Below are 14,829 nucleotides of genomic sequence, written 5' to 3' on the forward strand. Positions count from 1 at the left end.
CTAAAACCGTTTTCATATTAGCCACTTTTTGTGTAGCGTTCCGCACTTTCACGGGAAAGTGGCCAGCTGAGATCATAACATTAACTTTCCTCGAGTGAGGTTTTTCACATGTCAGGATGGAAATACCTGCATATTGATCCAAAAGTTCATTTCCCATTGCTAAGTACATTCAGACATTTTCTGGAATGGGGGTAAGTGCATTCTAATCCTTTTCTCCTCTCAGAATATCTATATTAATGCCCTTTTCATAGAATTTGCAAATGTCTGTCGATTGATTGATTGATGAAGATTAAGCCACCCAAGAGGTGGCACGGGCATGAATAGCCCGTAAGTGGTACAATTTTTTTTTCTTAGTATTCTGAGTTTGCATTCAACCATCAAGCTGTTATCGCGGGGGAGGATACTGCTTCACAGTCTTTATAAGGGTGTCGAGCTGCTGGACACCTTTGTTGACCAGGAGAGTGGCAGTGTTGATGGCTTCAGGGTGGCCACTGCATGATTCAGGAACTCTTAAAGCTCTTCTAAGGTCATTGGTTGCTTCACATTCCAGAAGATAGTGAAGTAATGGCTTTTCTGTGACAGTTTGGCAGAAGATGCACTCTCTCTGTCGGGGTTCACCAATCTCCCAGTTGCATCTGTAACCTAGACGTAGTCTATATAACCTAACTGCTATTTCCCTGTGGATTCCTTTTGGGATATTTAACATTTCTAATTTGGTTGCATGAAAATGCCATGTTGCAGATGGCGAACCTTCAGCTATTCTCTGGTGCAGGTAGGCTTTGTTGAGATGTGAGAGTTTTTTGGTGATGATGTTTTTTATGTTCTCTAGGCTGGGTTGAATTGTTTTATGTATCACTGGATGACGAGTTGCCAATTTAGCAATTTCATCAGCTTTTTCATTTAATAGGATTCTAATATGGGATGGGATCCAGTTTAAAGTTATGTTGAGTCCTTTGCCTTTAGCGACTGCTCCAAGATACAAAATGGTGGTAATTATTTCCACATTATCTTTCCACTGTTTTTGTCCTAGTATTTGAAGTGCAGCTTTTGAGTCTGTGTGTATGATTGCATTTTGAGTGTTTTGTGCAATCACATATGCGAATGCCTGTTGTATGGCAAACAGCTCAGTTTGGGTTGATGATACTAGTCCTCCCAGTCTCCAATATGCCTGTACGCTGGCCGTGCAAAGAGCAGCGCCAGCACTCTCATATTCTGTGTCCACCGATCCGTCTGTGAAGATGTGGGTGGCTCCTGCTACTGCTATGCTATACATTTGCTCTTCTATTATGCACCTTAGGATTGTCGGGTCATAGGCAGCCTTTTTCATTGGGAGACTTTCTATTACTATTTTGAAAGTAGGCTCTTCCCACGGCGCGGAAGGAGTGTAATTTGGGTGTGGATGATCACACTCTCTATCAAGAATCATGTTTTTTAAATGTAGTCTGTTTACGACTTTTCCTGCTCTTGCAGCCCAAGAGTTTCCATTGTTTTGGCCTAGTCCAACCACCAAGGCTTGCCGTACTGGGATTGGATCAGAAGAAATAATTATCTTACTGACAATTGTAGCTGTCCTTTGTGATATTCTTTCTTGTAGAGAGGGCAAACCCGCCTCCAGTCTAAGAGTTTCAAGCCTGGTCCACATGGGGGCTCCCAGTGCGGTTCTCATAGCATTGTTTTGGGCAACTTCAAGCTTTTTCCACTGTTGGTGTGATAGATTTGTGAGTGCAGGTGCGGCATAATCGATCACTGATCTGACTGCCTGTACATAGTATGTGCGAAGGACTTGCAGATTGGCTCCTCCAGAAAGGGAGGTTAGCGACCTGAGAATTGCCGTCCGGGCCGCAGTTCGCTCTCTCAAGTAAGTGACCTCAGCATTAAAATTCATGTGTGTGTCCAGGATGATTCCTAGATACTGATAGGTGTCGACCCATTCAATTGGTTGACCCTGTACTGTGAGTTGGATGTTGGGGTTCGCTATTTTTATGGGTATGGCCTTTGACTTTGAGGGGTTGAGCTTGATTCCAATCTGTTTTGCCTCTTTACTGATGCAGTCTAAGCATTTGGGTGCAAGGCGCACCGCATCCCTTCCTTTTATGATGATGACAAAGTCGTCCGCGTAGTTTAGCAGCCTGCAGTGATGTGGAAGTTTCAACCTCATTATTCTTTCCATTAAACAGTTGAAGAGAAGAGGGCTGAGAATACCTCCTTGCGGTGTACCATTTTCATGTCTTTTGTACTCAGAGTCTGTGCCATGAAGTTTTACTCTTGCTTCTCTGTTTATGAGACAGTTTTTGGTCCAGGAGAGCAGGTTGCCTCTGACCTCTTTGTCTATGAGGCAGCATAGAATAGCTGGGGAGCTAGCCAGTTCAAAGGCTTTTTCGAGGTCCAGGAATATCAGCATTCCTGGTCTGTCATTCAAGTGGGCTAACAGAGTTGTAATACATTCCACTGTGCCAACCCCTCTTCTATAGGCATACATATCATGGTGCAGTTTAGGCATTTTCCACTCCAGTCTGTTGAGTGCCATTCTGTCAGCCGTCTTGGCTGCACAGCTTTGGAGAGAGATGGGCCTGGGATTAGCTGGATCTTTGGGTTTTGGGATCGGCACTATGTCTGCTCTATTCCAAGCAGAAGGTCTAGTTTGAGAAGTCCAGGCTAAATTAATTAACCTTAGGTATGCAGCGTCTCCCTCTGGGCCGAGGTTTCTAATCATTTTATAGGTTATTTTGTCGGCTCCAGGGGATGTATCCTTGGAGTTTTTCTTAGCCCGATTGAGCTCATCCAGTGTGAAGGGGGCATTAGTGTCAGAGACTTCTTCACATGCTGTAAGGATTCTGTGCCACCTTTCTTCCTCTAGTCCGGTCTGTACTGCTAATACATCTGGTGGAAGTTGATTGCTGGCTGCTCTCTCTGCAAACCTGGTTGCCAGTACTTCGGCTTCCTGTTGAGGAGCCTTGGGGTGTGGAGCTTTAGGCGTTTTATTCCCTTTGGCTCGGTCAATTTGCTGCCACATCTCTCCGAGAGAGGTGTGTTCATTCAGGTGTGAACACCATTCCAGCCACTTTTGTTCTTTTATTTGTCTAGTCTCTCGATGCACATGTTCCTTGACCTCACAAAGTAAGATCCTGTTGCGGTCACTTGGCTGCTTTTTGTATAGCTTTCTTGTTCTTTTGAGTCTATGGTTGAGTTCTTTGACACGTTCGCAATAGTACCAATGATCTTTATGGTGTCCGGTGGACTGTTTTTTCGGTGGGATTGAGTGGTTGGCTGCACTTTGAATCGCTTTGACAAATTCTTGTTCTGCCTGATTAATGTCTTCGGGAAGATCATAGTTTCTTTGCCACTCTGAAATGAGGTTTTGAAATCGGTCCCAGTTTGCTAAAGCAAAGTTCCAGGCTTCAGATGGAGGCGGAGGTGGGGTGGGTAGGTCTAACTGAAGATCAATTTGGACCCCATAGTGGTCGCTTGTGAGTGTGGGCTCAACTGACCATGTTGCTGCATCTCTTAGGGAGGCTGAAACGAAGGTTAGGTCTAATCTGCCTCCTTGAATGTGGGTAGGTTCATTCTTGTTTAGGATTTGTATTTCTGGAAGCTGGTCTAGTAGGTGTGAAATGTGAATGCCGGCTTCATTTGTTGTGTTCGAGCCCAGTGCCAATCGATGACGGGCATTAAAATCTCCACAAATGATTGTGTTTGTTGTTGTCGCGTGTCCAAATAACACAGAGAGATCCATTTCGGCATGTGGAGACCTGTACACATTAAACACTTCAAGTTTGTGGTGTCTTAGCTCAATGGTAACTCCCATTACCTCTGTCCCTGCTCCACAATTGGGTGGGCTGGTTATGGACTTGGAGATCAGGTCACATTTTACATAGATTGCACATCCCCTGGATTGCCCATTGATCCATGGAAGGAAGAAGCCTCGATAGCCTGAGATTTTAGGTTCTAATCCGGCTCGAAGCAAGCTCTCCTGTAGTATCAGGATGTCTATGCCCTTGGTTGCTGCTATGCATTGCAAGTGTTGCAATTTAGTGCGCAGTCCTTGCGCATTCCATTGCAGGATCTTTAGACCTCTAGGTTCTTGGAATTTGCTGATAATTCCGTGGTATCCATGGAGTCTGATGAACACGCCATGGAAGTTGCAATTGGTGTATAGGTTCTTAGTGGACCTGAAATTGACTCATCAATGTCGCTTTCCGACGAGCTGGACTCTATCTGTTTTTTATGGGGGTGTCTCCTGCCCTGCTGTCTTGACGGTGTGGATATTACATCTTCGAATTTCTTGAGCCTGTGCTCAATTGTCTTCCGAGTCTCTGTGGTTTGCTTGATTCCATGTGATGACAGCAGACTTTCGATGAACTCAGTGACCAAAGTTTTGAGCATTGGCCAGAGAGCGTCCAGTTCAGTGGGAGCACTATTTGATGCTGTGCAGGTTTGGGGCCTAGTAGCTTTTAGAACCTTCTCGGTGGTAATTCTGACACTGGAATTGCTACTCCTATTGGCCCCAGTGTGCTTGCTGGATGGAATGGGAGGCCGACTGCTTTGAACATGATTCGTGTGTCCTCCATCTTTCTTTTTGTCCTGTACAGAGGTCTTCTCACCCTTCACCATGGCCGATGGTGAAGGGCCGTGTGCCCCCTCTTCCTGAGTGGGTAGACCCCACGCGGTTTTAGTGGGCATGGGAGCTGGTATTCGTTTTGGTGGGGGTTTCGGCTCTGCTGTAGGCGTGGTGGGGCTCGTTTGAAGCCTTTTGAGCCTTTCAGGGCATTTCAGGTTCCAGGCATGATGTGCCTTGGAACAATTTGGGCATTTTGCCTGAACAGGGTGGTTTACCTTGAGTTTATCAATACATGTTTTTGTGTCATGGGGCTGGCTGCAGACTCCGCACCTCACTGGGGGTTGGCAGCCATCTTTGTGATGCCCAAATCTCTGACATCTGAAGCATCTTAGGGGTTCTGGGGTGTAAGGCCTGTGTTGGAACACCCCCCAGATTCCAAGGTCAAGTTTCTCCGCGATCCGTCCTCTTACTGTGAGAAGGACTTGTCGAGTACTTCGTGGTTCGTACTTGGCATCTCTCTGCTGACACCACATAGTTCAGCTTTTCGAGATGGCCAAGGGCCATATGCAAGGAATAGTGAAGGACAATAATTTTACTTATTTTATCCTCTGGTTTCAGTTCCTCACATTTTGCGTAATTTTTTAGAATCGTAGCGGCCGTCTCGTCTTTAGGCCTCAGAATGTATTCTCCTCTGAGATTAGGTATTGCTCTGATCTGGAGCTGGGGGTACTCTTTTTCAAGGTCCACTACAGTAGCGTAGGAAGACTTACCTTCGGTGTGCTGCACTTTGAAGATTGGAAGCGTAGATCTAGTCTGAGGCGCTGGGAGAGCTGGAGAAGCTGGAGAGATTAATAGGCGATGGGTCGTCATGGAGTGGCTTGTCCTGTTTGCCTTATTCACGTGATGCCACTCGCCGTCACTTTCAGAACTTGTATCCAGTATCGATGGTCTTTTCCTACACTGAGCAGCATTGCTGGATCGATTTTAATTCAATTGGAATTCCATGATGAAATTCAAATGATCACTTGTGGAGTGGTCTGGTGAGTGAAGGTGATGCTCTGTGCTACTGGAGACAAAGTCAGCGTGGAGTTGGCTCACTGGGTGAACTGGGTGTTGAAATGTCTGTCAAATTTCTGGTCTCTCTCCATCGAGGTCTATTGTAGTGTCTGTACCCACTTTGCATTACAGGAAACTATCAACTAACAACCATCATTCTGCATTACAGGAGACTACCCACTAGGCACAGTGCTCTACGAGTTGACGTACCCAATCATGGTGAGCGTTGACGGCATGTATATTGTGACTGTGGCTGCCCAGAACAAGCACAATATATACACAGGTCCCGTGACGAACTCCACCATCGTCTACGTCCAGCACGAGGTGGTGACGACCTGGCAGGTGGCCCCCGTCCTCCCTGGAGGCGTCCTCGTCCCTACCAACAGTAAGTGGCCCCCGTCCTCCCTGGAGGCGTCCTCGTCCCTACTAACAGTAAGTGCCCCCGTCCTCCCTGGAGGCGTCCTCGTCCCTGCTAACAGTAAGTGGCCCCCGTCCTCCCTGGAGGCGTCCTCGTCCCTACTAACAGTAAGTGGCCTCCGTTCTCACTGGAAGCGTCCTCGTCCCTACTAACAGTAAGTGGCCCCCGTCCTCCCTGGAGGCGTCCTCGTCCCTGCTAACAGTAAGTGGCCCCCGTCCTCCCTGGAGGCGTCCTCGTCCCTACTAACAGTAAGTGGCCCCCGTCCTCCCTGGAGGCGTCCTCGTCCCTACTAACAGTAAGTGGCCTCCGTTCTCACTGGAAGCGTCCTCGTCCCTACTAACAGTAAGTGGCCCCCGTCCTCCCTGGAGGCGTCCTCGTCCCTGCTAACAGTAAGTGGCCCCCATCCTCCCTGGAGGCGTCCTCGTCCCTACTAACAGTAAGTGGCCTCCGTTCTCACTGGAAGCGTCCTCGTCCCTACTAACAGTAAGTGGCCCCCGTCCTCCCTGGAGGCGTCCTCGTCCCTGCTAACAGTAAGTGGCCCCCGTCCTCCCTGGAGGCGTCCTCGTCCCTACTAACAGTAAGTGGCCTCCGTTCTCACTGGAGGCGTCCTCGTCCCTACTAACAGTAAGTGGCCCCCGTCCTCCCTGGAGGCGTCCTCGTCCCTACTAACAGTAAGTGGCCCCGTCCTCCCTGGAGGCGTCCTCGTCCCTACTAACAGTAAGTGGCCCCGTCCTCCCTGGAGGCGTCCTCGTCCCTACTAACAGTAAGTGGCCCCCGTCCTCCCTGGAGGCGTCCTCGTCCCTACTAACAGTAAGTGGCCCCGTCCTCCCTGGAGGCGTCCTCGTCCCTACTAACAGTAAGTGGCCCCCGTCCTCCCTGGAGGCGTCCTCGTCCCTGCTAACAGTAAGTGGCCCCCGTCCTCCCTGGAGGCGTCCTCGTCCCTACTAACAGTAAGTGGCCCCCGTCCTCCCTGGAGGCGTCCTCGTCCCTACTAACAGTAAGTGGCCCCCGTCCTCCCTGGAGGCGTCCTCGTCCCTACTAACAGTAAGTGGCCCCGTCCTCCCTGGAGGCGTCCTCGTCCCTACTAACAGCAAGTGGCAAGTGGATCTCGCCCTCCCCATATTTCCAACTCCACCATCCTCCCCACACTCCCCTCATCCACCCCAATTCCCCCTTCCCCTCATCCTCCCCACAGTTCTCTCTCCCCTCATCCCCCCCATACTTTCCCCTCCTCTTTTCCAACCCACAGTTCCCTTCCCTTCATCCTCCCCACACTTCCCCCTCCCCTCATCCTCCCCACACTTCCCCCTCCCCTCATCCTCCCCTCACTTCCCCCTCCCCTCATCCTCCCCACACTTCCCCCTCCCCTCATCCTCCCCACACTTCCCCCTCCCCTCATCCTCCCCACACTTCCCCCTCCCCTCATCCTCCCCTCACTTCCCCCTCCCCTCATCCTCCCCACACTTCCCCCTCCCCTCATCCTCCCCTCACTTCCCCCTCCCCTCATCCTCCCCACACTTCTCCCTCCCCTCATCCTCCCCACACTTCCCCCTCCCCTCATCCTCCCCACACTTCCCCCTCCCCTCATCCTCCCCACACTTCCCCCCTCCCCTCATCCTCCCCTCACTTCCCCCTCCCCTCATCCTCCCCATACTTCCCCCTCCCCTCATCCTCCCCACACTTCCCCTTCCCCTCATCCTCCCCACACTTCCCCCTCCCCTCATCCTCCCCACACTTCCCCCTCCCCTCATCCTCCCCACACTTCCCCCTCCCCTCATCCTCCCCACACTTCCCCCTCCCCTCATCCTCCCCTCACTTCCCCCTCCCCTCATCCTCCCCACACTTCCCCCTCCCCTCATCCTCCCCACACTTCCCCCTCCCCTCATCCTCCCCATACTTCCCCCTCCCCTCATCCTCCCCACACTTCTCCCTCCCCTCATCCTCCCCACACTTCCCCCTCCCCTCATCCTCCCCACACTTCCCCCTCCCCTCATCCTCCCCACACTTCCCCCCTCCCCTCATCCTCCCCTCACTTCCCCCTCCCCTCATCCTCCCCATACTTCCCCCTCCCCTCATCCTCCCCACACTTCCCCCTCCCCTCATCCTCCCCACACTTCCCCCTCCCCTCATCCTCCCCATACTTCCCCCTCCCCTCATCCTCCCCTCACTTCCCCCTCCCCTCATCCTCCCCACACTTCCCCCTCCCCTCATCCTCCCCACACTTCCCCCTCCCCTCATCCTCCCCTCACTTCCCTCTCCCCTCATCCTCCCCACACTTTCCCCTCCCCTCATCCTCCCCTCACTTCCCCCTCCCCTCATCCTCCCCATACTTCCCCCTCCCCTCATCCTCCCCTCACTTCCCCCTCCCCTCATCCTCCCCTCACTTCCCCCTCCCCTCATCCTCCCCATACTTCCCCCTCCCCTCATCCTCCCCTCACTTCCCCCTCCCCTCATCCTCCCCACACTTCCCCCTCCCCTCATCCTCCCCTCACTTCCCCCTCCCCTCATCCTCCCCACACTTCCCCCTTTCCTCATCCTCCCCACACTTCCCCCTCCCCTCATCCTCCCCACACTTCCCCCTCCCCTCATCCTCCCCATACTTCCCCCTCCCGTCATCCTCCCCACACTTCCCCCTCCCCTCATCCTCCCCACACTTCCCCCCTCCCCTCATCCTCCCCTCACTTCCCCCTCCCTCATCCTCCCCACACTTCCCCCTTTCCTCATCCTCCCCACACTTCCCCCTCCCCTCATCCTTCCCATACTTCCCCCTCCCCTCATCCTCCCCACACTTCCCCTTTCCTCATCCTCCCCACACTTCCCCCTCCCCTCATCCTCCCCACACTTCCCCCTCCCCTCATCCTCCCCACACTTCCCCCTCCCCTCATCCTCCCCTCACTTCCCCCTCCCTCATCCTCCCCACACTTCCCCCTCCCCTCATCCTCCCCTCACTTCCCCCTCCCTCATCCTCCCCACACTTCCCCCTCCCCTCATCCTCCCCACACTTCCCCCTCCCCTCATCCTCCCCACACTTCCCCCTCCCCTCATCCTCCCCACACTTCCCCCTCCCTCATCCTCCCCACACTTCCCCTTCCCCTCATCCTCTCCACACTTCCCCCTCCCCTCATCCTCCCCACACTTCCCCCTCCCCTCATCCTCCCCTCACTTCCCCCTCCCCTCATCCTCCCCACACTTCCCCCTCCCCTCATCCTCCCCACACTTCCCCCTCCCCTCATCCTCCCCACACTTCCCCCTCCCCTCATCCTCCCCACACTTCCCCCTCCCCTCATCCTCCCCTCACTTCCCCCTCCCTCATCCTCCCCACACTTCCCCCTCCCCTCATCCTCCCCTCACTTCCCCCTCCCTCATCCTCCCCACACTTCCCCCTCCCCTCATCCTCCCCACACTTCCCCCTCCCCTCATCCTCTCCACACTTCCCCCTCCCCTCATCCTCCCCACACTTCCCCCTCCCCTCATCCTCCCCACACTTCCCCCTCCCCTCATCCTCCCCACACTTCCCCCCTCCCCTCATCCTCCCCTCACTGCCCCCTCCCCTCATCCTCTCCACACTTCCCATCTCTTCCCCTCCCCCTTCGGGTTTGTCACTCTTCCATTTCATAAAATATAATGCTATATTATTGAAATATATAACCAATTTGTATGCTTACATAAAGGAGTTTTTTATAACGAAACAAATCTTCAGACGTCTGATGGAATCTCTCAAATTTGTGGGCAGATGTGCAAATTGGTGGGGAGGTGGGCAAATTGGTGGGCAGGTGGGCAAATTGGTGGGCAGGTGGGCAAATTGGTGGGCAGGTGGGCAAATTGGTGGGCAGGTGGGCAAATTGGTGCGCAGGTGTGAATAATGAATAATATATCTTAAGCCATTATCTTAGGCATATCCCAACTAGCGTATGTCTGTCCATTCCCCAGACCATTCCCCTGTAAATCTGGGTAAGACTAACTCCTATTGTGTTGCCTCCTACTTCAGACAGATGGACAGAGTGACAGACATTCTCCATTATTTATATAGACACTTGTAGCCTCGATCCACCGACCACATAGACAGTAGCCGGTCGCACTACCCTTCTTCCTAGTGAACCACCCGTTTAAACGGACGTTGGTGACTCAGCAGGTAGAGCGACTGGCAACAGGAATAAATAACATTTAGTTAAACAATATATAATCCTTAAAATTAATTTAACGTTACACATTTAATACGAACATTTTACAATAGTTTACATCCATCCCTAAAATTAATATTATGACAAGGTCTCCAATACCTTGGAGACCTTGTACTGTAGACCTCCGTCTGCAGTACACCAAGTTTACTTTCGTTACAGCTCCCCAGATCCAGTTTACGGATACTTCTGGAGCGCCTTTCCCCACCAATGCCTCGGTGAGCGTGGCGTGGGGAGACGGCCTGACGGAGGACCTGCCCTTCCTCAACCCTGGCAACAACGTCCCCATATTCTCACACATCTACGCCAACGACGGCTACTTCAACATCACCGCCTACATCCACAACATCGTCTCCGGGTACACAGTGACCTGCCAGGTGGGTCATTCTTGCTCCCGGCAACACTTGTGGTCCCACACCTTCATCATTCTTGCTGTCAGCAACACTTGTGGCCCCTCACCTTCATCATTCTTGCTCCCGGCAACACTTGAGGTCCTACACCATCATAATTTTTGCCCTTAGTACCACTTGTGGTCCCATACCTTCATCATTCTTGCGCCCGGAAACACTTGTGGTCTCATACCCCTCATCATTCTTGCCCTCAGCAACACTTGTGGTCCCATACCCTAATCATTCTTGCCCTCAGCAACACTTGTGGTCCCTTACCCTCATCATTCTTGCCCTCAGCAACACTTGTGGTCCCTTACCCTCATCATTCTTGCCCTCAGAAACACTTGTGGTCCCTTACCCTCATCATTCTTGCCCTCAGCAACACTTGTGGTCCCATACCCTCATCATTCTTGCCCTCAGCAACACTTGTGGTCCCTTACCCTCATCATTCTTGCCCTCAGCAACACTTGTGGCCCCCCATCTTCATCATTCTTGCCCTCAGCAACACTTGTGGCCCCCCATCTTCATCATTCTTGCTCTTAGCAACACCTGTGGCCCCACACCTTCATCATTCTTGCTTCCGGCAACACATGCGGCTCCACACCTTCATCATTCTTGCTCTCAGCAACACTTGTGGCCCAACACCTTCATCATTCTTGCCCCCGGCAACACTTGTGGTCCCCACTCCTTCATCATTCTTGCCCACAGCAACACTTGTGGCCCACAGCTTCATCATTCGTACCCTCAGCAACACTTGTGGCTCACACATTCATCATTTTTACCCTGGGCAACTGTTGCCCCACACCTTCTTTCTTGCCCCCGGCAACACTTTTAGCCACACACATTCATCATTCTTTCTCCCGGCAACACTTGTGGTCCCACACCTTCATCATTCTTGCCCTCAGCAACACTTGTGGTCCCTTACCCTCATCATTCTTGCCCTCAGCAACACTTGTGGTCCCTTACCCTCATCATTCTTGCCCTCAGAAACACTTGTGGTCCCTTACCCTCATCATTCTTGCCCTCAGCAACACTTGTGGTCCCTTACCCTCATCATTCTTGCCCTCAGCAACATTTGTGGTCCCATACCCTCATCATTCTTGCCCTCAGCAACACTTGTGGTCCCTTACCCTCATCATTCTTGCCCTCAGCAACACTTGTGGCCCCCATCTTCGTCATTCTTGCTCTTAGCAACACCTGTGGCCCCACATCTTCATCATTCTTGCTTCCGGCAACACATGCGGCTCCACACCTTCATCATTCTTGCTCTCAGCAACACTTGTGGCCCAACACCTTCATCATTCTTGCCCCCGGCAACACTTGTGGTCCCCACTCCTTCATCATTCTTACCCTCAGCAACACTTATGGCCCACAACTTCATCATTCTTGCCCACAGCAACACTTGTGGCCCACAGCTTCATCATTCGTACCCTCAGCAACACTTGTGGCCCACACATTCATCATTCTTGCCCACAGCAGCACTTGTGGCAAACTCCTTCATCATTCTTGCCATCAACAACACTTGTGGCCCACACCTTCATTATTCGTACCCTCAGCAACACTTTTGGTCCCACACCTTCATCATTCTTGCCCTCAGCAACACTTGTGGCCACAACATCCTCTAATTTGTGTATCGTCCTCTAAATTGTTCAGTGTTCTCTAACTTTTACACTGTCCTTTAACTTGTACAGTGTCCTCTAACTTGTACAGTGTCCTCTAACTTGTACAGTGTTCTCTAACTTGTACACCGTCCTTTAACTTGTACAGTTTCCTCTAACTTGGACATCGTCCTCTAACTTGTACAGTGTTCTCTAATTTTTACACGTCCTCTAGCTTGTTCAGTGTCCTCTAACTTGAACAACGTCCTCTAACTTGTTCAGTGTCCTCTATCTTGTTCAGTGTCCTCTAACTTGGACATCGTCCTCTAACTTGTACAGTGTTCTCTAATTTTTACACGTCCTCTAACTTGTTCAGTGTCCTCTAACTTGTTCAGAGTCTTCTAACTTGTACAGTGTCCTCTAACTTGTTCAGTGTCCTCTAACTTGTACACCGTCCTCTAACTTGTACACCGTCCTCTAACTTGTTCAGTGTCCTCTAACTTGTTCAGTGTCCTCTAACTTGGACATCGTCCTCTAACTTGTACAGTGTTCTCTAATTTTTACACGTCCTCTAGCTTGTTCAGTGTCCTCTAACTTGAACAACGTCCTCTAACTTGTTCAGTGTCCTCTATCTTGTTCAGTGTCCTCTAACTTGGACATCGTCCTCTAACTTGTACAGTGTTCTCTAATTTTTACACGTCCTCTAACTTGTTCAGTGTCCTCTAACTTGTTCAGAGTCTTCTAACTTGTGCAGTGTCCTCTAACTTGTTCAGTGTCCTCTAACTTGTACACCGTCCTCTAACTTGTACACCGTCCTCTAACTTGTTCAGTGTCCTCTAACTTGTTCAGTGTCCTCTAACTTGAGAGTAGAGTGTAGAGTGTGGAGAGTAGAGTGTGAAGAGTAAAGTGTGGTGAGTAGAGTGTGGAGAGTAAAGTGAAGAGTGTAGAGCGTAGAGTGTGGAGAGTAGACAGTAGAGAGTGAAGAGTAGAGTGTGGAGAGTAGAGTGTGGAGAGTAGACAGTAGAGAGTGAAGAGTAGAGTGTGGAGAGTAGAGTGTAGAGGTCAGAGAGTAGAGTGTAGAGAGTAGAGTGTGGAGAGCATAGAGCAGAGTGTAGAGAGTAGAGTGTGGAGAGTAGAGTGCAGTGTGTAGAGTGTTAAGGGTAGAGTGTGGAGAGTAATGTGAGGAGAGTAGAGTGTAGAGTGTTAAGAGTAGAGAGTAGAGTTTAGAGAGCAGAGTGTGGAGAATAGCGTAGAATCTACAGGGTAGAGTGTGGAGAGTAGAGTGTAGAGTATAGAGAGTAGAGTGCAGAGAGTAGAGTGTGGAGAGTAGAGAGTAGAGAGTAGAGTGTGGAGAGTAGAGTGTGGAGAGAAGAGTGTGGAGAGTAGAGAGTAGAATGTTAAGAATAGAGTGTAGAGTGTAGATAGAAGAGTGCAGAGAGTAGAGAGTAGAGTGTGGGGAGTAGAGTGTTGAGAGAACTGTGTGGAGAGTAGAGTGTAGAGTGTAGAGTGTAGAGAGTAGAGTATGGAGAGTAGAGTGTTAAGAGTCGAGTGTAAAGTGTAGAGAGAAGAGTGTTAAGAGTAGAGTGTAGAGAGTAGAGTGTTTAGAGTAGAGTACGGAGAGTGTAGAGTGTAGAGTGTAGGGAGTAGAGTGTAGAGAGTAGAGTGTACAGAGTAGAGTGTGGAGAGTAGAGTGTGGAGAGTAGAGTGTGGAGAGTAGAGTATGGAGTGTAGAGTGTAGAGAGTAGTGTTTAGCGAATAGAGTGTGGAGAGTAGAGTGTCGACAGTAGAGTGTAGAGTGTAGAGAGTAGTGTGTAGCGAATAGAGTGTGGAGAGTAGGGTGTGGATAGTAGAGTGTAGAGTGTAGAGTGTTAGGAGTAGAGTGTGGAGAGTAGGGTGTGGATAGTAGAGTGTAGAGTGTAGAGTGTTAGGAGTAGAGTGTGGAGAGTAGAGTTTAGAGTGTTAAGTGTGGAGTGTAGAGTGTGGAGAGTAGAGTGTAGAGTGTTGACAGTAGAATGTAGAGAGTAGAGTGTAGCGGAATGTAGAGACTAGAGTGTAGAGAGTAGAGTGTGGAGAGTAGAATGTGGAGAGTAGAGTGTAGAGTGAGGAGTGTAGAGTGTGGAGAGTAGAATGTAGAGAGTAGAGAGTAGAGTGTGGAGAGTAGAGTGTGGAGAGTAGAGAGTGGAGAGTAGAGTGTAGAGAGTAGAGTGTGGAGAGTAGAGAGTGGAGAGTAGAGAGTGGAGAGTAGAGTGTAGAGAGTAGAGTGTGGAGAGTAGAGTGTGGAGAGTAGAGAGTGTGGAGAGTAGATTGTAGAGAGTAGAGAGTGGAGAGTAGAGAGTGGGAGTAGAGTGTGGAGAGTAGAGTGTGGAGAGTAGAGACTGGAGAGTAGAGAGTGGAGAGAAGAGTGTGGAGAGTAGAGTGTGGAGAGTAGAGTGTGGAGAGTAGAGACTGGAGAGTAGATTGTAGACAGTAGAGAGTGAAGAGTAGAGTGTGGAGAGTAGAGTGTGGAGAGTAGACAGTAGAGAGTGAAGAGTAGAGTGTGGAGAGTAGAGTGTGGAGAGTAGATTGTAGACAGTAGAGAGTGAAGAGTAGAGTGTGGAGAGTAGAGTGAGGAGAGTACATGCTTCCTCAGTCA

At 50.7% G+C, this 14,829-nt stretch overlaps 1 protein-coding gene across 1 annotated transcript in view; it reads left to right on the plus strand.

Moving 5' to 3' along the window:
• LOC123760677 (polycystin family receptor for egg jelly) overlaps window positions 1-14,829 on the plus strand; it is a 467,012-nt gene that overhangs the window by 158,380 nt on the left and 293,803 nt on the right. The window contains 2 exon segments of the mRNA XM_069328534.1: window positions 5,784-5,999; window positions 10,373-10,587. Coding sequence (XP_069184635.1) covers window positions 5,784-5,999; window positions 10,373-10,587 — 431 coding nt within the window.

Source organism: Procambarus clarkii, chromosome 21 (assembly GCF_040958095.1).
Source record: "Procambarus clarkii isolate CNS0578487 chromosome 21, FALCON_Pclarkii_2.0, whole genome shotgun sequence".
NCBI classification, from domain to species: domain Eukaryota; kingdom Metazoa; phylum Arthropoda; class Malacostraca; order Decapoda; family Cambaridae; genus Procambarus; species Procambarus clarkii.